Source organism: Etheostoma spectabile, chromosome 18 (genome assembly GCF_008692095.1).
Source record: "Etheostoma spectabile isolate EspeVRDwgs_2016 chromosome 18, UIUC_Espe_1.0, whole genome shotgun sequence".
Lineage (NCBI taxonomy): Eukaryota > Metazoa > Chordata > Actinopteri > Perciformes > Percidae > Etheostoma > Etheostoma spectabile.
The window spans coordinates 3,830,363-3,856,479 of record NC_045750.1 but is presented as its reverse complement, the minus strand read 5'-3'; the positions used below and the strand labels follow the sequence as shown (position 1 = coordinate 3,856,479).

Below are 26,117 nucleotides of genomic sequence, written 5' to 3'. Positions count from 1 at the left end.
AATCACATGGCGGCAACTCAGTGCATTTAGGCATGTAGACATGGTCAAGAGAATCTTCTGCAGTTCAAACCGAGCATCAGTATGGGGAAGAAAGGTGATTTGAGTGACTTTGAACGTGGCATGATTGTTGGTGCCAGAAGGGCTGGTCTGAGTATTTCAGAAACTGCTAATCTACTGGGATTTTCACGCACAACCATCTCTAGGGTTTACAGAGAATGGTCCGAAAAAGAAAAAACATCCAGTGAGCGGCAGTTCTGTGGGCGGAAATGCCTTGTTGATGCCAGAGGTCAGAGGAGAATGGCCAGACTGGTTTGAGCTGATAGAAGGGCAACAGTGACTCAAATAACCACCCGTTACAACCAAGGTGGGCAGAAGAGCATCTCTGAACGCACAGTACGTCGAACTTTGAGGCAGATGGGCTACAGCAGCAGAAGACCACATCGGGTACCACTCCTTTCAGCTAAGAACAGGAAACTGAGACTACAATTTGCACAAGCTCATCGAAATTGGACAATAGAAGATTGGAAAAACGTTGCCTGGTCTGATGAGTCTCGATTTCTGCTGCGACAGTCGGATGGTAGGGTCAGAATTGGCGTCTACAACATGAAAGCATGGATCCATCCTGCCTTGTATCAACGGTTCAGGCTGGTGGTGGTGGTGTCATGGTGTGGGGAATATTTTCTTGGCACTCTTTGGGCCCTTGGTACCAATTGAGCATCGTTGCAACGCCACAGCCTACCTGAGTATTGTTGCTGACCATGTCCATCCCTTTATGACCATAATGTACCCAACTTCTGATGGCTACTTTCAGCAGGATAATGCGCCATGTCATAAAGCTGGAATCATCACAGACTGGTTTCTTGAACATGACAATGAGTTCGCTGTACTCAAATGGCCTCCACAGTCACCAGATCTCAATCCAATAGAGCATCTTTGGGATGTGGTGGAACGGGAGATTCGCATCATGGATGTGCAGCCGACAAATCTGCGGCAACTGTGTGATGCCATCATGTCAATATGGACCAAACTCCCTGAGGAATGCTTCCAGCACCTTGTTGAATCTATGCCACGAAGAATTGAGGCAGTTCTGAAGGCAAAAGGGGGTCCAACCCGTTACTAGCATGGGGTACCTAATAAAGTGGCCGGTGAGTGTACACTTTTATTCAAAGTCAACAGAAACAAAATAGAAATATGAAAAGCTGTTTTTGGGTCGTCTTTCCAGTTTTCCAACCATCACCACTCTAGTTTTTGTTGAAATAAACAAACAGTTCAGCGATATATTCACATGTGGAAATATGTTGGCTCTATACATGCTAAAAGTATTCCTTTTTAAATAGAGTCTGGTGAGTTTAGCTCTAGCGACAATGTTTTAAAGGTCCTTTCCATAATATCGGACATTGAGAATAATACTCTGAGCCTGTCAGTGTCAAAACAAGCACTTCTGTGAAGGTAAATACAAGCTGGATAGTTGCCCTATTAACTTACATTGTAGCTTGTTTCGCCGCTGCAGACTGCAGCGATCATGCTTAATACTGGACCAATGTCAAAGATTGTTGTTCAGTCACTCAGGTCACAGTCAATAAGTCACTTAGACACAAAAACATAGGAACATAAGGTCCAGGTTGGAAGAAACGGTAGATATCCTTTAAATGTCAAATCATTTCCTTACAAGTTTGTCAGAAATCTTCTCACTATGTGGCGTTAAGTTCTCGGGGTGTGTTGCCTGTTGCATGGACCTTGGCATGCTGACCCATGAAAATAAAAAAAAAAAGTCTCTAGGCATGTGGGACGTCATGTTGATGGTGAACCACACTCAACTTTTTAAGTAACGTCATCTGGCAGGGCGCTGCTGTGATTACTGTGTAACTTCATATGTATCAAATTTACTTTATATTAATTCATTTGTATTGCTACTCTTTACCTCTAGATCCTCACAATAGAAAGTTAAAATAGATGCTGCAGAAGCCTGTCCAAAGTTTTTTAAAACCTTGTCCCAGTGTTTTGGAATTAAATTGGCCTTCAAATCCAGATGTGGACAGAACAGTTGTTACATGAAGCTGGGCTGTTTTCAGTCTGAACACACTGTTTAAACTGTCCAGCCGTTGAAGCATAAAAGAAGCTTCAACAGGTAAATTAAAACCGATTTTCTGCCCTGACCAGAAGTGCAAACCCTGACTACCATAAACACGTTGGTGTATAAAGATGATGAAAACGTGACAACTCTTTTGTTGTTGTGAGTTAGATTCTTACAGCGCAACGTCTTCTCTCTGTTCCTTCAGCCACAGTCTGAACAGAAACCAGCACGGCGGACAGTACAGCAACGCCCCGCCGCCGAGCAACTACCAGCAAGGAAACTACCATTCGTCACATAGGGGCGGCCACCAACCTTTCCAACGTAAGAAACGCACGCACACACACACACACTCTGAAAGCAATGTTTATACAATAGATAGAATTTATTTGAATTCATCTGCTGCTGTATTTGAATCACAGATTAACATGGGATTCATTTTATTGGTTGTTCTAAAGTCTTGTCTGGCCTCTTACACATTTTCTATCAGCTAATTTAACTATTTCCCCATGACATTGAACGTCTTTTAGCTACACTTTCCCACCACAACAAACTGTTCCCGGCATTTCTGTCTCTAACTCACCGTTTTAACCGCCGTCTTATGGCAACGAGATGCCTCTTACCAGGTTTAAGAACGGGACTTCTCTGTTTTCTGTTTTTTTTAACGGTCAAGCGACATGTACATAAAAATGTTCTTATTTCTCTGTAGGTTCTTTTCAGAACGTAGTCAGACACTTACAATGATCTGAGCCTGTCAGTGGCAGAAACCTTTAGTGGGCGCACGTTGACGTTACACCGTGCTTCGGCTTCTGAGAATACATTTCCCAGTTTGTATATGGTTTGAAGATGGCAGTGTCTCATGTGACCGTTATTTGTACATGCTGTGACTATACAAATACCAACATATAAATAGGAAGATGTTGGCGTTACTTTGTCACTTATTGGGAGCAAAAGGCTAGATGGAGCCGGTTACCGCCAGCATCTGTGGTAGGCTAGTGGTGTGTGCGCCAGAGTTACAACACATTCGGAGATGAGAAGGGTATGTATGGACTTATCTATCTCTGGGGGATACGGTGAATGAGCCTAAGTCCCAATAAGTCTGCGTGTTCCTTAACAGTTTTGGGAGACAATTACCCAAAAACTTTTGAAGAGCACGTTTTGAAGAGGACGCAAATAATACAGCCGCAGTCATGCTTCTAGAGGATATGCATAAACAGAGGAAAGCCTTAATACTATAATTACTGAAGACTAATAATAGTATAGATGGACATGGAGACGGTACCATTATCCTTCAGTATTTCTCTTGATTCAGTGAAAAACATGTTTTCCATACTAGTAATAACTTTCCTATCCAACCAAATGGCAAGACTTCTCTAAAGACTGTTGTTAAATTAGCTGAATCCAACTACCAGTATGTCTCGTCTCTCATTCGCTCCTGCGGTCCGCTGGACTTGTGTGTAAATCAGGGCAAGGGAGGGGGGGGGCTCAAAATGTTTCTAAACTTAAGAAGGATTTTATTTTGGGGGTTGTATTGTTTTACTACTATCACCGATATTTTCATTATGTTGTTTACAATAGACTTAGACTTCTCTTTATTGATCCTTTTGGGATGGCTCCCGCGAGGAAATTGAAAGAAAGAAACAAAAAATAGATAAAAAAGACAGTATAAAGACAACAAAATAACAATAATAATAATAACAATAAGAACATTCGCCAAATAAACAAAGAAAAGACCATAAATTATTATTAGTGTCAGTGTTGAGTCTAGTGTTAAAGTGATAAAGTGACCAGGTGGGAATTTAAGTCCAGGTGTGCATGTATGTATGTCTGAATGTGTACTATATGTTTGCATTAATGTATACACGTATACACACATGTATACACAGCATTACAATACACAGCATGGATTTAAATGATATTCCTAGTGGGGGACCCCTGATCCCCCCCCCCCCCTGGGATTTATGCCTATGGTGGTGACAAACTGTTTATCATATCAGCTTTGAACAAACATCTGAGACGTTGACAAAAAACTAACTTATTAGTGAAAGGTTTTGTAAAAAAGCGTGGTAGACCTTGTCAAACTTCTGCTTCCAATATTGTGAACGAAGTCTAAAATTGTGTGAATTGTTGGATTTGCACCTGTAGCCTTGTACTGAACAATGTACAAGGTATTATTATTATTATTCCTACTACAACCATACTGATTATACCAGTTAGAAACGGCTTTAACATTTTTTTCACAATTTCTGCCTCTTTAAAATGTTCTACCTGTCATGGAAAGAGAAGCCACTTTGAAGCCTGTGAAAGTATTATTGCTTCTTTACCCAGTGATAAATCAGAGAGGGTATATGAGTGGTGCTTTCAGTCAGTCCCTGTTTCCCTTTCAAGTATTTTTTTTTTTTTTCTTGCTATAATTGCAAAGCCGAACAACTGAAACTCGTTCAATATTGACAGTCCTAATCGTTATGTGATTGGCAAGAAACTGTTGCAACAATGTACAAGTGTTCATATCGTTGTCTAACAACACATGCATAAATGTTCTCCACTTTGTAGGCTATAAGCTCCATTGCAACACTACTATCGCCCTGAGAATCCCCTGTTTCCTAGGGTGAGGAAGCCTTTCAAGCCTGCTCAGTATATGCTTCTTTACAAAGGATAAACGCAAAAGAATAAGGCATGTATCACAGCTGCCACTGCCACCTTTGAGACAAATATTTCAGCGTTTTTTGTCCTTTAAAAACTGCTTAGTGATCACGGAAGATATTAAGCTTGTCACTATGATGGGCAAAAAATTTGGGCCGTTTTAGGTCGTGTGATCGTTGTCTGAAACAAGTGCCTGTATAGTGTGTGCCAATTTTGTCGTCTGTAGCTGCAGGCATTCAGTGTAGCGCCGTGTATCCTTGTCCTGTGGCTGTTGGGTGCTGCCCAGTGTTGCCGTGAGCGTTTTGTACCGTGCTGTTGAATGCCAAACCATGAGGGTAATGTGTTACTGTTGAATGCCTCTTTGAAGTATGATGTGGTTGTTGATGTGCTTGTGTTTGTGGTGTGTGGTTGGTTGAGTTGTGTGTGGTGTGAGTTCTTGTGTGTGGTGTGTGTGTGTTGTGTGTGTGTGGTGGTGTGTGTGTGTGTGTGTGTGTGTGGTGTGTGTGTGTGTGTGTGGGTGTGGTGTGTGTGTGTGTGTGTGTGTGTGTGTGTGTGTGTGTGTGTGTGTGTGTGTGTGTGTGTGTGTGTGTGTGTGTGTGTGTGGTGTGGTGTGTCCTCTGCCAGCGCTTCTCCATTTGAGTTATTGCCAATTTGCAAATAGAATAATCTCATCTGCCACGATGGGCGTGGGGGGAGTCGCGGTATTCTGGGGCACTTGATGCAAATGGGCTCCTCCGGATTGCGGGAGCACCTCCCCTGGCCTCTGCCACTTGTTCTTAATGTTAAACTTTCCAATTAGCCATCATGGATATATATATTTTTTAATCCCTATATTTTTTCCATCATTTGCGAAATGATTACTTTAACAAACAGGAGTCTCTGTGAATGTTCAGTATGGCTCATCTCTGATTCCTGGCTTGATTCTGTGGATTTTTGATCATCATTGTTGACAATCAGGTTTGTTAAATCAAGCACCTGGAGCTTAAATTCTGTTGCCGACGGTAGCGCTGATGTCGGATTTCATTTCTTCTGATTTTTATCGGTTAAATCTTGTAAATCTGACTTTTTTTTCCCAAGGCGATGACAGTCACATGTTCAGCTTTGATCTAAAGTAACATTTAACGCTATCAACAGCTCAAAGTAATAATCTTTTTTTTATAACAACACAAGTGACTCGGGGTAACTTTCTGAATTGTTAACATTTGTAGTAAAAACTGGACTAGGTCTAAAATATTGGCAGCCCTAGGAATGTGATTATCCGGACAAGCAGGCCTCTTTCTGCAGCCAGAGGCCGGAGCCTAGCTTTTGTCCAGATAACACTTTCTCAGGGCCAATCCTCTGCTTTGCCAGTAATCACTGCAGGCTTTGCTGCTCTGGGCTTTTATTTTTTTGTGTGCGGGGGGGGTTTGGTTGCTGATTAGCGTTGTGGGAGACCTGGGCCAGTAATGAGACTGTCGAGTGGCTCCGCTGGACACAGTGGCCCCCTCTGATAAAAGCATCCGGGAGGATCCTGTTTGATTGGGTGTGTGATGCGCTCTGAAGAGGGTTGAAACCAAAGTTAACTTCCCCCTTTTGATGGCGTTGCTACCTCCTGTGGTGATGTATCAACACGCTGCCTCTGAAACATGCCGCAAGGCTTTGTGTGCTGCAGCCAGACCAGCTGGTGTTTAATAACCAACCGGGGAGTCTCTGCTGGTGGCCATTATTGTCTTTGACACACAGTGACACCAAATTTTAACCAGGGCAGCAAAGTAACTGATTCATCCAGCGGCCACAGTGGCTGATAAGCCTCCAAACTCCCCAGCCACTTCAGAATAACAACAGCACATAATGGCTGCTCACACTGGCTGGTCGACCGACTTCAACAACAATAGTCACCAGATACGTGTAACCTTGGTGGTAACAGGTATTCTGAGTTTTCACAAAACTTGTGAATGTGTCTTTAAAAACCTTCACACAGCTCAGAATGTTGCTTCGTGTTTATACTCCCGCATTGGTTTAAGATCTGCTTCCTCAAAAGGTTTCATCAGAAACTTTTACTATATACTGTTCAAGGACTTGACAATAACTCAATATTTATGACTCCAAAGATATTGTTATTAAAAGCCGACTAATTTCAGGTGTATATATCGAAACGCACTGAATTGAGACTGTAAGAGAATACATATGTTTACAAAGAACTTGAAGTAATTTATTTAATATTATATATATATTATATATATATATATATATATATATATATATATATATATATATATATATTATATATATAATTTGATTCTGTTAATGTCTTCATTTAAGGAAGTGTTACAGTTAATCCTCCGAGACCAAGGGTCATTTTTACAACTCATTGTCCGTGTGGTTTTCCTTTTCTAAAAAAACTTGTAAACATCTAGCCTGTTGTCCACAATCAATCTATAAACATTTTTTCAGGACAAACTGGACAAACTTAGAATACTTGTGCTGCAGTGAAGTCACTTGAATGTTAAAGGTTGTGGGACCATAAAGAAAGATAGATAGATAGATAGATAGATAGATAAAACGGAGCATGAATCTCACAGATGTATTGATCTCACACACAGAGCAGCACAAGCTGAGCCCATCTCCTTCTCCATCTTCTCATGTGTCTTGGGAGTCAAAATGAAGAAATAAACGTATACAGTTGACAAAATAGCTACATTGTTCATGACATTCATTTATGCTATTAATCAAAATAATGTCGTTAATTTATATTCCACACACATTAATGCCGCACAAGCATTTTTGTTGTCTAAAACAATTCTCCTATATACTTGGAGTCAATCAGTGAGTGCAAAAGTAAGCATAAGGAACATTATAACTCATATAAAGGAAAAACTATTTACACTTTTTCATAAAAGGCCCAAATGTAACCCAAATCTCAAAGCAGTGATGTATTCATCTCTGCAGAACTGTATTAGACGGACTTTAATCACATTAATTGCTCAACAACTCCCAAAAAAGGCACAAGTTCCAGACTGGATAGAAAATCTAAAGGCTAGAAAGACACGTCAGCTTTCAGCTGGAAAAGACGGGATGTCTTTCTGTTTTTGTTTTTAACTGATTAAAATATGAACAAGAGATGCCTTTTTTTTTATTTCTTTTTTTTATTATTAATCGTGTACGATAGTCTCGGCCTCAGAGGGTTAAGGAAGGCTGTGTTAAGTTGCGTACAAGTCTTTGTTTTTATAGATGTACATTTGGGCCTCCAAAAATGTACTTTGGCTACCACGTTACTAAACTTGGGTGCCTTTTTGAAGTTTGGCTGATTTTGTATTTGTACTGGAAGTCCAGTTTTTTTTTTTTTATTATTAAAGCGCCCTCCGCTGCTGTTCCGTCAGAGGTTTTAATCTTTTCTAAAATGTATTTTCGGCTTGTGAAGCAACCGTGGCAGATTAAGTTCTGGGAGTCCCTCTGTCTGCAGAAAAGTTACTGTCCTGCTTCTGTTGTCAGATCGGAGCCGGCTGGACCGGAGCTGAGTCAAATAGTCGCTGAGCTAATTGAAAAGAGGCGGAGAGAGACGTTTAGTTGTTTAGCGCGGTTGTAATCCCTGCATTAATACAGTGGACACAGCGTGTTTTAAGCATTTAAAGCGTAATCCTTTGTTGGCTTTTGTCCGGCGCAGACTGGAGGTCTATACACTTTCAGATCATTGTTAATTAAGGAGATTGACAGGTGTCCACTTGTAATTCTCTCTTTTGAGTCATCGCAGGCGATGAGGAAAAGAAGACCAGGGTGTTGTGGAGTTATAATTGGAGCCCAACTGGGTGGTCCACTTAAAGTTTGTTGGTGGAGGAGATAATCAAACATGAAAACTGAATGACAAAGACAAAATGATAATGCAGCGACAGCAGTCTGCCTGCTGGCTGGTAATTGTACGTTTTACTACTTTTGCAGCAGAAAACCGGTGGAATATTTTCAGCAAGACTTCTCTTTCAGTGAGCCGGTCATTATTTTAGTTATTTTTCTTTGATTTTTTATGAGTTCCAAAAGGCTAAACTGTCTGCTATTAGTGTCCCAACGTTTTACTCTCCTGATAATTAGCCTTTATTAACTGTCAATTATCAGATTGTCCAATATAATCAAGGATCCCTTCACAAAATCTCTGTGACATTTTATGTCCTCATTCTTTTCCATTACGTTTCTATTAAATAGTTAAGGTTAATGTACAGTAGGATACTAATGTAGCCCTGGGTTTACATGTTGTCGATCTTAAACATTTCCTTGGCACATTTTTGTGTCCCGCGATGCTTCTAGCTCTTTAGACTTTTATGTTCTCTCAAAAGCACATTATGTTGGAAACTTGGTGTTGTATGGAGCAAAGAAATTTATGTAAGAATTTATAGTTTGAATGTCAGAACAAATGACAAATCAGCGCTTGTAGCTTTAAAGGTTCGACTTCAAACACACAGAATGTCGGTGAGGGCATCAAGAGAAGAACAAGTCATGTCAGCAGCTCTGTGAGGCTGTGCTTTGAGCTAACATGCTGATGTTTACCATGTTCACCATCATAGTGTAGTTTGTTAGCATGCTGACATTAGCTAATTAGCACTACATTAATGGCGCATTTCTACTGCATGGTGCGGGCTCTGATCGACACCCATTTTTTTTGGTACCAGTTCTTTTCTCTTTGCACTTCCCACTGTATATAGAACTCTCTTAGTGTAGAGGCGGTAATCTCAGCTGATTGTCATCGCGACACTGTGCTCACCAACAAGGCCACTGTCAATAACTCTATACCACCCCACCCCCCCCCACCCTAGTCACTACACTTTGCACTAACCTTCTTCCTGAACTATACATACTACACGCTGTATGTGTTTAACATTCTGCACTCAACCTATTCTTCTGATTCTGACGACACTCGCTAAACAGGCAACCAAACCGAGGAATATCTCCACTTCGATGGTATACTCAGGGTAGGGTGTAGTTTTGCAGGCTGCCTTTTTCTATATCTGTCGAGTGAATAAAGAAATTGCAGTTGCTATTGACAGTAGGTCGGCTATTTAAAAATGGCGGGTTTGTGACAGGTGTGTTGAGTTGTCACAGGTACTATCTGCAACTTGCTAATGTAAAAACCAAGAGTTGAGCTTAGCTATCTTGCAACAAGCTTGCTTTTCCACCAGTTATGAGTGGAACTATTGTAATCTAATTAACGTGGGGTGTCTCATTGGAAGTAAACCGTTATCACATTGATTACCTGCTAGCTTTTGTTCAGTTTTTACAGATGTTTTCATCCAAAAACAAGAGTGGACCAACTATTAATGAGAACACTACACACTTTTTTTTTTCCCTCACTTGACATCTTAAGTGACTACATTAAGATGCACATAATATTCCGGGTTTTGCCATAATTCCCGAAAAAAATGATATTCCTACTAACCTGTTTACATGGCTAATGAAAGTAAATATTCTCGTTTACATGCAGCCTTGTAAAATAAGACGTTTTCAAAGTTTACCAGCGGCCACGGACCTGTTGGACCGTGTGAACACAACCTCCCTCTTACAACCAGCTTCTTGAGAAGGTTGCTGCAGCGATGTGTGCGTACATCCAAAATCCTGTCGATATCGAAGTCTTGGATCATGTTTAAAAGTAGCTGTTTTCGCAAACTTGGCGCTGGCTGGTTTGTGTACAGCAACCATAGCAGCGTACAGAGCTGACCATAAGCTGCAATCAGACAAGAGGCCGTAAACTGCGGTAAAACCCTGATTCATAAAAAATGAATAATTACTATATTCCAATGTGCTGTTTACGTGTCCAGAGAAGGCCTCTAAAACCTGAATAAAACCAGATTATCTATCCCACGTGATATCCTTTCCATTCAACCGGTAGAATATAACCCTGATGTTGCCACAGTTCGCACCTCAGATCAATGAAAACCTGACATTTTAGTTGTTTCTTGCTGGGAATCAACATTTTTTTCATGTTATTTTAAATTTGTTCTACATTTGCAAATATTCACAATTGAGAAGCTATAACTACAGAACCTTTTGCAATATTTGCTTAAAGGGGCTATACTCAAATCAGAAAGCCAAGCGGTCTGGGATTGCCTCCGCGCGGCTCTCGGCTCGTTCCCAGCTCGTCAAACACTAAAACTTTGTCACAGATTCATCAATATTGAAATGAATAATTACAACTAGGGGATGTGACTAAATATGTGATGTGTTTGATAAACAAACACTCTCTCGAAATCCTCTTTGTCCCTGTTGTGACATAAGGCTTTGACAGGGAACCTCCATCGAGACGTTGTCCTACTTCCAAACACATCCTGCTCCAGCTCTAACATCGACACTCGCTTTATACTTTAATCCTAAATCATCAGACTCCACTTCTGTGAATTTGTGTCTGTCCAAATTTTTAGACCTACTTCTTCCCAGGTTTGTAAATCTGGGCCTCTGGGTCCTTTTCACGGCACCCTTCACCCACCCTGAGCTGAGCCACTCAGCAGGCCTGCCCCTATAAACAAACAAGTCCGTGGCTTGCAGCTGGTCATCGCCTTGGCAACAGCAAATCTGGAAGAAACCGTTAGCTCCTATTTTTTTTTTTTTTTTTTTTTTTTTTTAAAGTGTGTCTTTGTGAAGGGCTTGTAGCGATGGAACCAGGGTACTTGAGGTGTCCACAATGCTGCCGGCTGAATGCTTATTTCATTTCCTGAACAAAAAATGCAAATGTGGCGCTGCTGCTTTCCCTCGCGCCCCCCCCCCCCCCCCCCCCCCCCCCCCCCCTCCTCCACCTCTCCAGAGCTGGCCGTGATTCGGCGTTTGAAAAAGCTTAATTTTGTCATGACAACTGATTTGTTCTGTGTCAATGACAGAAATTAAATATTTGGTATTTTCTTTGGTTGTTTTTATTATTTCAGATTAAAGATTAAAGCGGATTTTAATTGGGTTAATTAGCTTCCATGTTTAATGTCAAATCTTTCAAGTTTTGGCTTCCTAACGATGAAACAACAGGATTTTTTTTTTTTTTGCATTTTAATTTTTTCTCCCTTTTTTTTTTAAAAAAATCCTGTTTAGTATTTAAAATGAATCACATGTTAAAGTTTTAGGTAAAACATGAAAGAACGAGAAGGGCACTTGGAGAGCACAGACCTCCAACAAGACCTTCCCCTCGCAATGTTAACGAAAGTGAAAAATTAATTGTACATCCGCTCCGAGCCGGTAGTCTTTTTTTCCCATAATCCTGACAAACTATCTAAGATCAACAACATAACTTCCTCCGTACTGCTGCTGCTTTAATTTATATAGATATATATTAGTGTGTATTAAAAGATCTAATTTAGGGTAAACTGTCGTCTGTCCGCTTCCTTCTCCTCTTTCTTCCAAAACTTCATGCTTGGCTCAGCGAAGCCACTTCTGAACATGTCGTCTTTTGTTCTCCGCAGATTCCAGGCAGAACAGTTTGCTGGGAGCGCCTCCTTCTTACCACCAGCCCCAGTATCCAAGGTGAGTTGGCCGGTTTGTCTGCGTTTTTTATTTGTAAATCTGCGTTTTCTTCTCGTTGTCGGAAGTAAAGTTCATGGTTGGCGTGCATTTACGTCTTTGCTTCTTCCTAATTCTTGTGAAAGACCTGTTGCCTCTAAAACAGGACATTGTCTGTTACATTGTCAGCCAAGGACTTTATCTTTGTAAAAAGCTAGTTTGATTTTGTGCCCTTTTTTTTGTCTTATTTTGTAAAGATTTCCACATCCTTTTCATTAAACTTCCCTCTGTGTGTTTCCTGTTAACAATAATAGTGCATTGAACATCATGTCAAGGCCTTGGTTTGAGGTTGTTGTTGCAGATTTTCAGCCTTTCCACACCAGCGCTCTGCCTTCCTTCTTTCCATCGGGGGGGCCTTGCTGCTGCTAAATTAAGATTTTTTTTTTTTTTTTTTTTTTTTCCTGACGCTCTAATACAAATTTCTCTCGAGGAGGTTTGTGCAACTTAATGAGGCATCACTAATGCTTTTGGAGGCAGCGTCGTTCCCTGTGCCGCCGACGTCGCTGCCCGCATAGTCCAGCCATTGATTCTGGCTCCAGACCCTCTCCAAAGTCCCAATCAGGTTCTCTAGTTCAACTTTTCAGGCCCATTGTGGCTCCGTGTCACCTCGGGTCAGTAGTTATTAGCGGCGACTGAAAACTGTTTCTTTAACTACTCAGGACCGGACTAAATGAAATGCAGGAGGAACTTGGAGGAGAGGGGATTATCTAAGTTAAGTCTGGCGCTGGCCAGAGTGTGACATGGTTCAGTAATGAGGGATGGGGCTGTTGCTCTTAGCTTCTTCTCCCTTCATTGTTGCTAAGAAGAGACTTTTAATATCACTGTTGCATGGACACATTGTCCGGCGGTGGTTTGGAGGGCCGTGGCGTGCCGACTTCCCGCTCGGTCCCACGGACGCAATGCGGCTCGCCTCGTTTCAGGGATGAGGACGATCCGAGCCATATGTGAATATGGTTTATTTCATACTGTTCTTTCATGTGCATCTTTGCTAAGTGATCTGAGAGGAGAGGCCGTTTTATCTCTTCGAGGGCTCGATCCCTCGGTAAACGCCAGTCGAGGGGGATTTTAGCGAGGTCACTTTAAAGCAGAGTTAAAGGTCGCCTCCTTTTGTTGGCGCACAAGGTCCATTTTATCCCTGAAACACAAATAGATGTAAACTTCTTCAGTGGTAAAATCAGAGTTTTTCTTTCTTTCTTTTTTTAAGGAAAAAATCAGGACATGCGGAGTAAAAAAATTTGAAATGATTCTTAAATCATGTTAAAGAATTACTGGAATTGTTGGGTCCTTGTAAATTATGGAGTGGTCTAGACCTACTTTGTCTGAAAAGTGTCTCGAGATAACTCTTGTTATGATGATACTCTAAATAAAATGTAATGAAATTAAAGAATCAATTTTAGGGAAAGTTGATCTTTAATGGTCAAACACTTCCTGATCTAAATCATAAAATTTCTCAGTTTAAACTCTTGTTGTTGTTTTTTAAATAACATTTCTTTTTATACGCTGCCACTCATAATTATTTTTATTTATAAATCTGCATGTCAGAAAATAAAGGAAAATGTTGATCGTTTTGTTCGACCAACAGTTCAAAAACACAGATTCTGTTTTTAATAATGTAAAACTGTGAAAGTGGTAGAATACCACTGAACCGGTTAATCAATTATCAAAGTAGTTTGTCACTAATCTTTATCAAATAACTGTAGATGGGTCTATTTTTATCACTATTATTACTATTATTATTATTACATGGAACATGTTAATTTTACTCAAAGGAAGGTATTAAAAGTCTAATTTTGGCACCAAGCCCTGTTCGATGATACTCAGCGCTGCGAGTAAAGCAAGTAGAGCTTTTGGTTTTTAACTCCAATCTGGACGAGTAATGAGCCAAAAGATGCTCTTTTAATCCTCGTTGGATGTAAGTGTCCATTGTGTCACTTTTATAAGTAAAGCACAAAGTCGTGAGAAATTAATTAAAAGGTAACTTATTTCTGAGACTACCTGGAAAATGTGCCACAATAGTTTTTATTTTGTGCTTTTCAACCAAAGGTGAAGTGTTTTAACTGCGTTAAGAGATTCAGAGACGTGTTTTGAATTTCCACAGCAGCTACTGCTTCTCCCAAGGTCTTTTATAATCCTCTTCCGACAGAAACATAAAATATCTGTATTGATTGAAGACCTTGGTGAAAGTGTCCTTAAACAGGTTTGATGTGTGTGGGTGTCTCCAGGCAGCAGCAGCAGCCGCCGCCCCCCCAGCCGTACGGGGCCAGCCGGGGCCACGGCTGGGATCGGGCCGCGCAGTCGCAGCAGTCGGCCTACCAGCAGAACATGAGCCGCGGGCAGGGCGGGGCGCCGCAGGGGGGGTCCTACCAGCAGCGCTACAACGACCGCCAAGACGACTGGCGCGGTCGCAGGGACCCCCGGGGACAACCGCATCAGGTAAGACCTCAAAATCATACGAACACCTCGTCTGTGCTGACGAGCTGGGGGCGGAGTTTCATCTTCAGCGGGCCGCGATTAAACTCGATATGTTACGTAAGACGACTTTTATTTTCCTGTGCGCTTGTTGATAAAAAGTCGTCCCGTCAGGACGATTACAGCTTTAGTTCACTAAACTAAAACTACTGTGATTGGATGCTGATGCTAAACAAGTTCTGCCAAAGCATTTTTGTTTTTCGCAGTCTAACTTTTAATCCTGTCTTTTACATTTGATTAATTATTTACTCTTTAGAAGATGAGCGGGTTAAATGTTAACTTAAGAAGTGCTCGGTTTACGTCAAATTGATTTTCCCATTGTTTTAGTTCTTTTGAATGATGCAAGTGATGTATCTGTTTTCTTAGGATTTGTTAAATATTTAGTCTATAATAACGCGTCAGGTAATTGTAAAATGTTAGTTTTGTCCGACTGACTAAAAAAAATTTGGTATACAGTAAAATAAGCAGATTAAAATCCAAAATCTACTGATTAAGATGATTTAAACAGACCTTCATGAGACTCATAACTCGCCGACATGCAGACGGTGCTTTGATTGGTCAACAGCTTCTTCCTCTGTTGTTTTTTTTTGAAGAAAGTTTGAACAGTCAAATTCAGAGGTTGTCAATTTCTCCCTCAACTTAATTCAAACTCTCAAAATAACTGACAAGACTTCGGAGGAAGTTCAGTGTGAAGCTCAACATTAAAAAAAAAATCTTCAGTTTTATTTGATTTATTTGCTAAAGTGGTCTGTTGGTGTTCAACCAGTGATAAGGCAACATTAAAGCAACACTAGAGAACGACCCCTACAGGTTGGAAGCTGTCCCATTATGTCTCATTGGAGATTCAGATCCGTTAACTGATCTGGCAAACTGCATAGCGTGGTTATAGCCGGTAGAGAGCCGCAAAGGGATAAAGAAGTGCCGTTTACGCTGTTACACGTTTAACTACTGAAACGGTTTGTGAAACATTATTTTAAGTTAAAAAAACTTCTCTAGTGTTGCTTTAAAGGGCCAGTTTATATATTAAAGTTGCTCTAAGCGATGTCACATGTTTTTTAGGCTACAACATTTTTGTCCCATACAGCAACTCTCCTCACGATCTGCTAGCTCCTGTCCCCAGAACCTGTAAAAACTCTCCTCACTATCTGCCTGTCCCCAAACACTGTAAAAAACCTCTCCTCACTATCTGCTCGCTGCCTGTCCCCAGAACACTGTAAAAAACCTCCTCACTATCTGCTAGCTGCCTGTCCCCAAACCCTGTAAAAAAACTTCCTCACTATCTGCTAGCTGCCTGTCCCCAGAAGCCCACTGTAAAAACATCTCCTCACTATCTGCTAGCTGCCTGTCCCCAGACACTGTAAAAAAATCTCCTCACTATCTGCCGCCCCCCAGAACACTGTAAAAACATCTCCCACTATCGCTAGCTGCCTGTCCCCTGAACACCTGTAAAAAAACTCTCCTCACTACTGCTCGCTGCCTGTCCCCAGAACACTGTAAAACATTCCTCACTATCTGCTAGCTGCCTGTCCCCAAACCTGTAAAAACCTCTCCTCACTATCTGCTAGCTGCCTGTCCCCTAAACCACTGAAAAAACTGTCCCACTATCTGCTAGCTGCTGCCCCTGAACACACTGTAAAAAACTTTCCACTATCTGCTAGCTGCCTGTCCCCTGAACACACGTAAAAAAACATCTCCTCACTATCTGCTAGCTGCCTGTCCCCGAGCACACTGTAAAAAACACTCCCTCACTCTGCTAGCTGCCTGTCCCCAGAACACTGTAAAAAAAAAAAATCTCTTCAGAAGCCCAGGCTCCACAAACGCCAACGAAACCAACGCCCAACCTGCACCACGGCCATAACCGTCTTCCACCTAAACAGTAAGGAGTGGTTGTCCATCCTCGCAGCACGTTTGGGACGTAGGTTTTTCTTCCACAATTTGCGTTCTAGACCGCCACTCCTCGTCGGTTTTGGCCTGAAGACTGTTTGGGCTGCAGGTTGCACGTTTGTTATTGTTGCCGTTTGTAGACCCTGAGCTGTCTACAGAGACCACGTTTTTTACGTGTGTTTCAGGGGGCAGGCAGCTAGCAGATAGTGAGACATGTTTTTTTACAGTGTGTTCAGGGGACAGGCAGATAGTGAGGGATGTTTTTTTACAGTGTGTTCGGGGACCCGGCAGCTAGCAGATAGTGGAATGTTTTTTTCCAGTGTGTTCAGGGACAGGCAGCTAGCAGATAGTTTAGGACATGTTTTTTACAGTGTGTTCAGGGGGCAGGCAGCTAGCAGATAGTGAGGATGTTTTTTACAGTGTTCTGGGGACAGGCAGCTAGCAGATAGTGAGGAGATGTTTTTTTACAGTGTGTTCGGGGACAGGCAGCTAGCAGATAGTGAGGAGATGTTTTTTACAGTGTGTTCTGGGACGGCAGCTAGCAGATAGTGAGGAATGTTTTTTTACAGTGTTCTGGGGACAGGCAGCTAGCAGATAGTGGGGAGATGTTTGCGGTGTGTGACTAAAAAACGTGTGACGTCTCTTAGAGCACCTCTCTCTTTTTTTTTCTTTTTTTTTCTTCAATATATTCCTAGTTTACACATCCATCAATGCAAATAGTTGCATAGGGTTTTTCTGTGCAGGTTTTTAGTTTGTGATGCTCAAAGAAACTTTAAAATACATTTCTGAGTGCAACAGCTACATGTCTTCTGGATTATTTCCACACTAGATGAACGTGCTTTGGGTAAACTGACCCTTTTGATGAAGATGTGGCCGAAATTGAGCCATTTCAAAGGATATATACTTTAATAAGTTTGACAAAAGTGCAAATTCCTTAAGGATTATGTTTTCTTTAAACATGGCGGTTCATGAAACTCCGCCGCCACATTGCATGAAAAGTTCTTATCAAAGCACAAATGAAATAAACTAAATGTCGCCTTTTTTTTTTTTTTGTCCTTGTCACCATGAAAGCAGAATTAAAGTCAGTGAATTCAAGGTTTGTTTTTTGGTTTTCTGGCTTTGAATGATATGTTTGATATTTTTTTTTTTTTTTTTTTTTATGTGAAGCAAATGTGACCTTTCCAGCTAAGGAGAAGCATAATTTAAAACTTGTTGCAGATAAAATGAATTGATTTACTTACACTGACTGGAACTGTTTGACTTTATTGGCACGTTTTGCAGCTGTGGTGTTAACCACGACGTGTCTGTTAGTCACTTGTTGTAACTTTATGACGTTGTTGTGTTCCAGGGCTACAGCTCCGGCCGAGGTTACCCCGCTCCGCCTCCGTCCAGGAGATACAACTGGAACTAAACTCAAAGTTTGACTTTGGGACTTTCAGGGTGTGGGCCCGACTATTTTTTAGGGGAGACACGTCATCCTTTTTTCCAGTGTATTGTCTTCTTGAACAATGAGATTGTGTTTTTATTTTTTTCCTTTTTATCGTACTTACACAAAAGAATCGTAATATGTAACTTGTGATTTTTAAGACAAATGGCCTGTAAAACTTGTAAAATACAAGTAAGTCAAGGACAAAGTGTCCCGCTGTGTTTATTTTTTTGAGACAAATCTCTCCAAAAGTGGTTCATGTGTTCAAAAACGAAAAAGGTTACAAACATGTGTAATAAAAGAATAACAGTAACGTTTGGGTTATATTTGTCTAATATCATATTTAATAGTCTAAAAAGGAAATGCTGTTTTAATTTTTGCACTTAAAATGTACTTTAGTTTAAAAGAAGCAAGAAACTCTTCAATAGTTTCTTTTAAAACACCAGTAGAACGAAGATGTTATCACAAAATGAAAAATATTTTAGGTCAAACTGCATATGATCTGAAGCATTTTCTGGTACGTTTAAGTGTCAAAGGGACAAGAAAAAAAAACAAGTTTATATCCAATTTCAGTTTTTATACCATTCACTCTGACTATAAATTGTAATTGTTGCTTCAAATGCATTTAAAAAAAAAAAAAAAAAAACTAGACTACTTTTTTCTTTTGTTTCTTTTTGCTTCAGGCTCCACAAAAAACGCATTAACATGTCCAAAATGAAAATGTCATTTATTCAATACTGGAAACAATCGGTGACAACGAATATTTGCTGATCAATCAAAATATTTCTCCATTTGTTAAATTCTGAACCCGTCTCGAATAGTTTTTTTTCCAAAGGGGTCTCTATTGCTTCACTTTGTATTAACTTTATATATAAACCTGCAATAGTTTCATTTGTCTGTAAATGAATGGGAAGCACAGGGCGCGTGCCTCATCTTGAATCCCCTCAAATCAGATTTGATGATTTAAACGCAGCAGCAGTCACATCTGTGTTACAAAAACCAAAAAAAAATTAACAAATATTTTGTTATGAAGTGACAAAATACATTAACATTCAGACCAGGCTCAAATCTCTAATATATACAGTTTATTTTTGCACCTTATTGCTCAAAAACACTGTCTTTTGAGTCCCTGTTTGCGTAAAGGAACCAGAACTTTACGCACGGAAAGAAAGAAGGGGGGGGGGGGTCTGGTGCTCGTTTTTGTCCTCCAGCCGGTTCTTTCAAAAATCCATCCGGGTATGCAGCCCCACAGGCCCGCTCCCGTCTGTCCTCGCGGTATCCCTACCAAGTTCTCCCATACAGTAAATTGGAGCCGATCATGCTGTTCGTGTACTCTATTAGCGCCGCGTCCGTCTGCGTCATGTTAATCTGACCGTGCAGTCCCATCGGTGGGCTCGGGGACAAATCCTCCAGCTCCTCCGTGGACGACAGCTGGTTCACCTGCTGCTGCGGGGTCCCCGTCATGGCCTCCCCCGCGCTGCTCTGTCGGTTTCCGGTCTGGTTGGAGCCGCTGGAGTCGTTCCGGCAGCCCTTACCGTTCTTGGAGATGACCGGGGACACGGAGGAGGCGCGGTGACTCGTTGAGCTCAGACCGCCACCGCCGCCGCTTCCCTCCTCCTGGTGCGCGTGTCCGGCCTTGTCCTTGGCCTGCCGCTTCAGCTTGTAGCGGTGGTTCTGGAACCAGATCTTGACCTGGTTCGGGGTGAGGTGGATCAGCCCGGCCAGGTGCTCTCTCTCCGGGGCGGACAGGTACTTCTGCTGCTTGAAGCGCCGCTCCAGCTCGTACACCTGCGCCTGCGAGAAGAGCACCCGGCGCTTCCTCCGCGGCGTCGCGTGCAGCGTCACCATGGACTTGGCGCCGGAGTCCATCCCGGCCAGGCTGCCCACCATCCCGGACATGTTCATCCCGCCGGAGGGGCCCATGAATCTGGAAACTTAGCCAACAAATAATCAACGTTTTGAGAAGAAGAAGAAAAAAAACCGCTCACTGCTGAAGTTGAGTGTCGACATTTAATCCAAGAAAACACATTTAATCTCATTTTTAAATCTATCCGCAAACATTATTTGATGAATAATATAGATGAATTTGTTGACTTGTTGAAAAACTAAATATTTTATTTAAAAATATTACATTTGAGAACGAAATAAGCCAAAGTAGACTAAACATTACATTTTACTGTAAAATCAATTTTTTTATCCCAATATAAAGCAGAACATTAATTTAAAGAGTTGCCCATAACCACGTTGTTGCCGTTATATGATGATTATAAATGATATTATTAAACCCCCTGAAACTTTAAATAACTTTAAAACAAAACATTGAAAATGAAAATGTTTTTAAAGTCACTAAACTGAATTCTGAGGCCAGTGTAAAGTTCTAATTAAGGGAGTTAAAAGTTATCAATATATATAGACTATATTAACGAATAAAGTCACGATGGTGCCCCATAAACACTTTGTAGTCATTATATGATGATTAGAAATCCTAGTATGTAATTATTAAGTCGAGAAACTTAGAAAATTAACTGTTTTAACTTGACTTAACCTAATTCTGAGATGGCCAGTTTGAATCCTACTGGGAGATAAAACATTTCGGGGCCATAAACTAAACAGTAAAAGGACATTTTAATCTCTCGGACTTCTCTTTAGTGCAGACACACTCGTGGAACGTGTCGTGCGTAAAAGCAGCAGGCCAGCGTCCAGGTCACATTTCCCCTTTTTTTTTTTTTTACTTCTCATATTCATAAAAAATAATTTAATTAAAGCTTCTCTGACTGAGGAGGCCTGTCTGAAGTTATCAGGGAGATTTTAGAAGAAGTTTCGGTTCCATAAAATAAATGCGTAAAATAATGACATTTTACTTAATAATTTTAATTAATTTAGTTCTCTTTAGTTCACACGTTTTGGAACATTTTCTTTCCATCGTGCACACGCGTAATTGATGAATTGATTATTAATTTTGAAACTTAAGATTGTTTTAAAGTGACTAAAGTGTATGCTGAGAAGGCCAGATTTAATTCTAAATAGATGGAAAAGTAGAATTTAGATGCCATCAAATAAACCAGTAGTGTCGTGTTAATTTCACGGAGTTCTCTTTAGTTCATTTTGGAACATTTTTCCATCGTGCGTAAAAGCTGCAGGCCAGAGTATCCAGGTCACATTTTTCAGATTAAAAATAAATAAAACTTAATCTAATATTCGCTTACTGACAAGGCCAGTTTGAAGTTCTAATAGAGGGAGATTATCGTAATTTAAATGCCATGAAATAAAAAAACAAAAAGCTCACTTTAGTCTTCCTGAGTTCTCTTAACTTTACACGTTTTTACATTTTCGTTCCATCGTGCGTAAAAGCACGCGCGCAGTTTCTTAACTTTAAACTAAGTGTTTGAAAGTGAATTCTGAGAAGGCCAGCTAGAGGGACATGAAAAAGGAATTTATTTGCCATAAAATAAACAGTGAAAGGTTTCTAGATCAGACACTATTTTGCAAAAAATAATTTCCATCGTAAAAGTGAGTCCGTCATATTTTCTACCTTCTTTCTAAAACTTCTCAGATTTAAAAACAAAACAAAACTTTTAACCGACGCTCCTCTTACTTGTCGGGTATCTGGGCTCGGGGTTGCTGTACCACGCCGCCGCCGCCCCTCCGCCCCTCACCGTCTCCTGGTAGGACGGCAGCTCTCCCACGTTCCCGATGCCGCCGTTACAGAATCCTCCTACGGCCCCGGAGAACTGCGGGACCCCGTGGTGGGGCACATGGTGGTAGGGCCCGGCGGGTCCCATGGCTGCTGCTGAGGAAGAGGAGGAGGATGAGGATGAAGAGGAGGACAGGTGGTGATGGTGATGATGGTGGTGATGGTGATGGAGATGAGGCGGCTGATGCTGCTGCTGCGCCGGGTGCTGATGGTGCTGCATACCGGGCTGATGGGAGACTTGCTGCTGCCGGTAGGAGCCCAGATGGGAGCCGAGGCTCCCCGCAGCGGGATCCACACCTCCAAACCTCCTGTAGCTGTCCTCCATGGGGCTCAAAATGTCGGTGACTGAGAAGGGGGTGGAGTGCTTTGGGCTGAAGGACATGTTGTGGAGTGGACACCCCGTGCTCTGGCTGGATGTGGTCGGGTCTGCCTGCCTGCGTCCCCCTCCCTCCCTCCGGCTTTTTGCTTCTTCTGTCTCCCTGGGAAGAAGTCCAGCTGTTCGGCTGCAGGCAGGAGGAGACGAGTTGCCCTTATCCCGCCGGACTCAGACTCCCAACACACAGGGAGAGGCAAGAGGAGATGGGCGGAGCGACGCGGACACAGCCGCCAACAATGGCAATTGACATCTCAGAGGTAAGTGGAGAAAATGGTTTGGACCTTCTTCCTTCTGCTGCTCATGCTGTTCGGTTAGCGGGGTTTGACCCAAACCAAACGCGGAGGCACACATTCTTTTAAAGCCTCACGAGATTAACTGAAATAAACAACATGTATTATCCCATTAAATATGAATAAAAAACTATATAAACAACCAATAAATAATAAAATAAAAATGATCACAAATGATCTTAACGAGTGCACACTCTGAGCATGATCTCCTCCACACTTACTGGAGCTTGATTATGAATTAGTTATATGCAGCTTTCCTTCAATTAATTGTAGGCCTATTTAGGGACCTACCTGTTAGACGCAGTATGATCAAACTGGTACCGGGGAGCCCCGGTTGGTTGAGCGGTGTCCACATATCGTCCTCGAGCCGTTTGTTCGATTCCGACTGCGGCGCTTTGCGCTGTCACCCCTCAAACCTTCCTATTGTCGCCTTCTTTCTTCAGGGACCTGCATGAGCTAAACAGGACCCAAAATAATCTTTAAAAAATGAACCAGTATCACACTGGTGCCTAACTTGTTTTAATTGGACTTCCCTCTGACGTATTGTTCACCGACACTGTAGTTTGGTGTGTGCGCGCGCGTGCCCTTTTCCATTTATCTACAACTGTGTCTGAAAGTAAATTCGAGGAACAAAACTCATTAAAAGTCCATTAAATGATCAATAATTGTAAAATTTAACGATAAGTCGAAAGGCAGACAAAAAACTGAATTTTGAAGTGTGTTGCTTGCCCCGTGGTTTTTCTGTTATGGTGATTTTTACGTAATAAGTACATGTTTTAATGTCATTTTTAATTGTCTGTGGCTAAAGACTCCAGCAACGACGCAAAATCAACTGAAATTCCATATTCAATAACTGTTTTGAGGTTAATCTTAAATGTAATGTTTGACTCGTTTTTTTTTTGTTTGAAAATCCAACACCGTCCTACATAAATCATAATTACAAAAAAACGAGTTTTGAGGTTAAAATCTTAAATTAATTGACTCGTTTTTTTTTTTAATCGAATTTTTATAACAGTTGTAAAAGTTTTGTTAGAATCAGACAAACATTCATATGGAAAATAAATAAGTAGGCAATACCTTTCATAAGACTATCATAAAATAATGAAGTGAAGAAGCCTTGGTGGTGGCACGTTGTCAAATTAAACACTACAAAGTTGTGTTATTTTTGGAAATTATAAAACGCTAATTTGTATGACATGAAAAAAATAGACAATCGCAGTAAAAAACTGTTGGGCTGCAGTGGTGATGTGCAAGGATACGCAGTACACCCACTAAGAAAGCTCCAGGATTTCTATACACCCTCCTAGAAATGCCCAAAGACACACAAAAACATACTTTCCATTATATTTTTAAAATATTTTGAATTGTCATCTGTGTTTTTCTTCTTTACATGGGCTAAAGAAATCGGTGTTTCCACCGTAAATTGGTGCGTAAAGTGTATCCGAATACCCATATATACACACCACACACACAACACACACCACACACACCACACACACACACACACACACACACACACACACACACACACACACACCACACACACTATGATATGCCCCACCCTCACCCAAAGCAGATTCGGGCGATATACACTACAGTGTACCCACTATAATACATTAGACTAGAACACTGATAGGCTCCACCGTGAGAAATGAGATCCAAAGTTATTACTAATAATCTGTCAATCAATGAAATGTATTTAAAGCGTTAAAATCCCCGTCAGACTTGTTCTCAGTGCACTTCACAGTTAAAGGAACTCAGAAATAACAGACAGCATCATAGCTTTAATGCACAACTCTTTGATATTACTGAACCTCTGTCACATTCAAGCCGAATGAGTTGCTCCAAAGCTGATTCAGACTATCAGCTCCACACAGCTCTCTCTCTCTCTCTCTCTCTCTCTCTCCTCTCTCTCTCTCTCTCTCTCTCCTCTCTCTCTCCTCTCTCTCTCTCTCTCTCTCTCTCTGTGTCTCTCACTGTGACGGTGGTCAGGAGAGCGTGGCGTCCAGTGACCTTTCCAGAAAGTGAAGATAATGACCTCTTCTGAAGAGTCCATCATGCTTTTTTAATCCTCTGTGTCCTCCTGGTGACTAGCAACTTCATGGGGGGGGGGGGGGGTATGTGATCACAGAAGGCTTGTACCAAGTTGACACAGCGACAGTGTTGTTGTCATTACTTAGAATTCCTCATGGGGGCGACAGAAAACGACGCACCGTAGCTTTAACCCCAGTCATATTAAACAATCCAAAACCAGCAACAACATGACAGAAAGCTTTGGAGGACAGAAAGGATAATGTTCTTATGTTTGGTATATGGACATGAGTAGCCCCCCCCCCCCCCCCCCCCCCCCCCAAAAAAAAATCCAAAACTGGGCCGTATTTCAGAAGTTGTTGTCCTTTTAGATGATCTTTTCTGTTCTTTGTCTCAATTTGTGGGGGGTCCATTGGACAGATTTTCCAAGTTATTATGCTGGCAGTGTTTTGTTTCTATTTCGGGTGCTTTAAACACTGTTGTGGACACATCAGGCTCAAAGATACTTTTGAACTAATAATAATCTATTAATAATATATAATAATAATAATAATAATAATAATAATAATGTGTCTTTTTGAATCACAATGGCCAATAATTTAGCCCCCCCAATTAAAAATTATCTAAACCAAAAACAACCCCTAATCTTGTTAAACTTGTGAGAATGTGTTAACTGGCACACAGGGGGTAGGGGACCATCACTCCCCAAAAGCAGTAGAAATACCCGGGGGGGGGGGGGGGGGGTAAAGATCACAACAGGAAGTGAAGAATACAGATGGGATTTCTTGAAAAAAAAAAAAAAAAGAACTCATCCTGAAACACGTGATGATGTTTTGAATATCCAGAAAGTTTTGAACGTTACAGGAGAATAATCATTTCCTTTACACAAATAAAGACGTTTGAAATGAAGTGTTTGACGCTCTGTATTTCATGGGGGAGGACCCCAAGACCCCCCCATGATGGAACACACTAAACCTATACGCCCCTGCATGTAAAAGAAAATAAAACCGCTGATTGCAGATGGTTCCTCTTCACTTTTCTTTCACACGTGCAGCTTGGGATCAGCGCGAGCAGTCCGAGCAGCCAATCACCTGCTGACCTGCTGCGTCACGTCACTTCACGTGCTCTGCTCTCGGTTGTTTTAAACAAAACGAGTCGGTTCGCTTTTTTTGCTCTCCGGTGAACCGGTCACCCGAAGGAAGGGACCGGGACATGGCGGCGCAGCTCCCCCGGGATCAGAGCTGCTGCTGCGGGTTGAAAGAGACAGAGGTAACCCGGCGGGACCGGAGGGACCGGGACACAGCGGAGCTTCTCCCCCGGGATCAGAGCTGCTGCTGCGGGTTGAGAGAGAGAGGAGAGAGAGAGGAGAGGAGAGAGAGGAGGAGAGAGAGAGAGAGAGAGAGAGAGAGAGAGAGAGAGAACCCGTCGGGACCGGATGTACCGGAACACACCGGAGACTATGAAGCTTTATGGACCTAATGTGGAGCTGATGGTGTTTACAGATGTTTTCTGTTCCAGATGTTCAGTCCTCGGGCTGACTAGTATTAATAACTAATATTTTTAATGTCAATCAATCTGTCGACTCTTTTTTTTTTTTTATGTATCGATTAGTTGTTTGGTCTCTTAACTTCAAAGTAACGTGTTTTTAATCATTTTGGATATTCTTGTGTCTGTATTTGAATAATATTCATATTAGGTGAGTTTATGGCGACTTTATCAGCTTGTACATCTTG

At 41.5% G+C, this 26,117-nt stretch overlaps 2 protein-coding genes across 7 annotated transcripts in view; one reads left to right on the top strand and one right to left on the bottom strand.

Annotated features, from left to right (window-relative positions):
- The window catches only part of xrn2 (5'-3' exoribonuclease 2), a 45,567-nt gene extending 27,261 nt beyond the window's left edge, over window positions 1–18,306 (top strand). For 2 of the 5 annotated variants that reach the window (XM_032543794.1, XM_032543793.1), the window contains exons 28-31: window positions 2,280–2,395; window positions 12,118–12,178; window positions 14,437–14,647; window positions 17,916–18,306. In XM_032543794.1, the coding sequence (XP_032399685.1) occupies window positions 2,280–2,395; window positions 12,118–12,178; window positions 14,437–14,647; window positions 17,916–17,978 (451 nt within the window). In that variant the 3' untranslated portion in view covers window positions 17,979–18,306. Of the gene's footprint in view, window positions 1–2,279; window positions 2,396–12,117; window positions 12,183–14,436; window positions 14,648–17,638; window positions 17,664–17,915 lie in introns of those variants that run through there. The other 3 variants (XM_032543796.1, XM_032543795.1, XM_032543797.1) reach the window with 3 other exon arrangements.
- Window positions 18,307–18,823: 517 nt separating this feature from the next.
- On the bottom strand, window positions 18,824–22,316 carry nkx2.4b (NK2 homeobox 4b). 2 transcript variants are annotated; one of them, XM_032543831.1, is made up of 3 exons: window positions 21,910–22,316; window positions 21,589–21,783; window positions 18,824–19,927 (listed from the first exon to the last, which is right to left on the bottom strand). In XM_032543831.1, exons 1-3 carry the CDS (start codon window positions 22,067–22,069, stop codon window positions 19,275–19,277), a joined length of 1,008 nt encoding a protein of 335 aa, XP_032399722.1. In that variant the 5' UTR covers window positions 22,070–22,316; the 3' UTR covers window positions 18,824–19,274. The 2 variants fall into 2 exon arrangements, with proteins under 2 accessions (XP_032399722.1, XP_032399721.1); XM_032543830.1 differs by having other exon boundaries at window positions 21,589–22,316.
- Window positions 22,317–26,117: the final 3,801 nt, after the last annotated feature.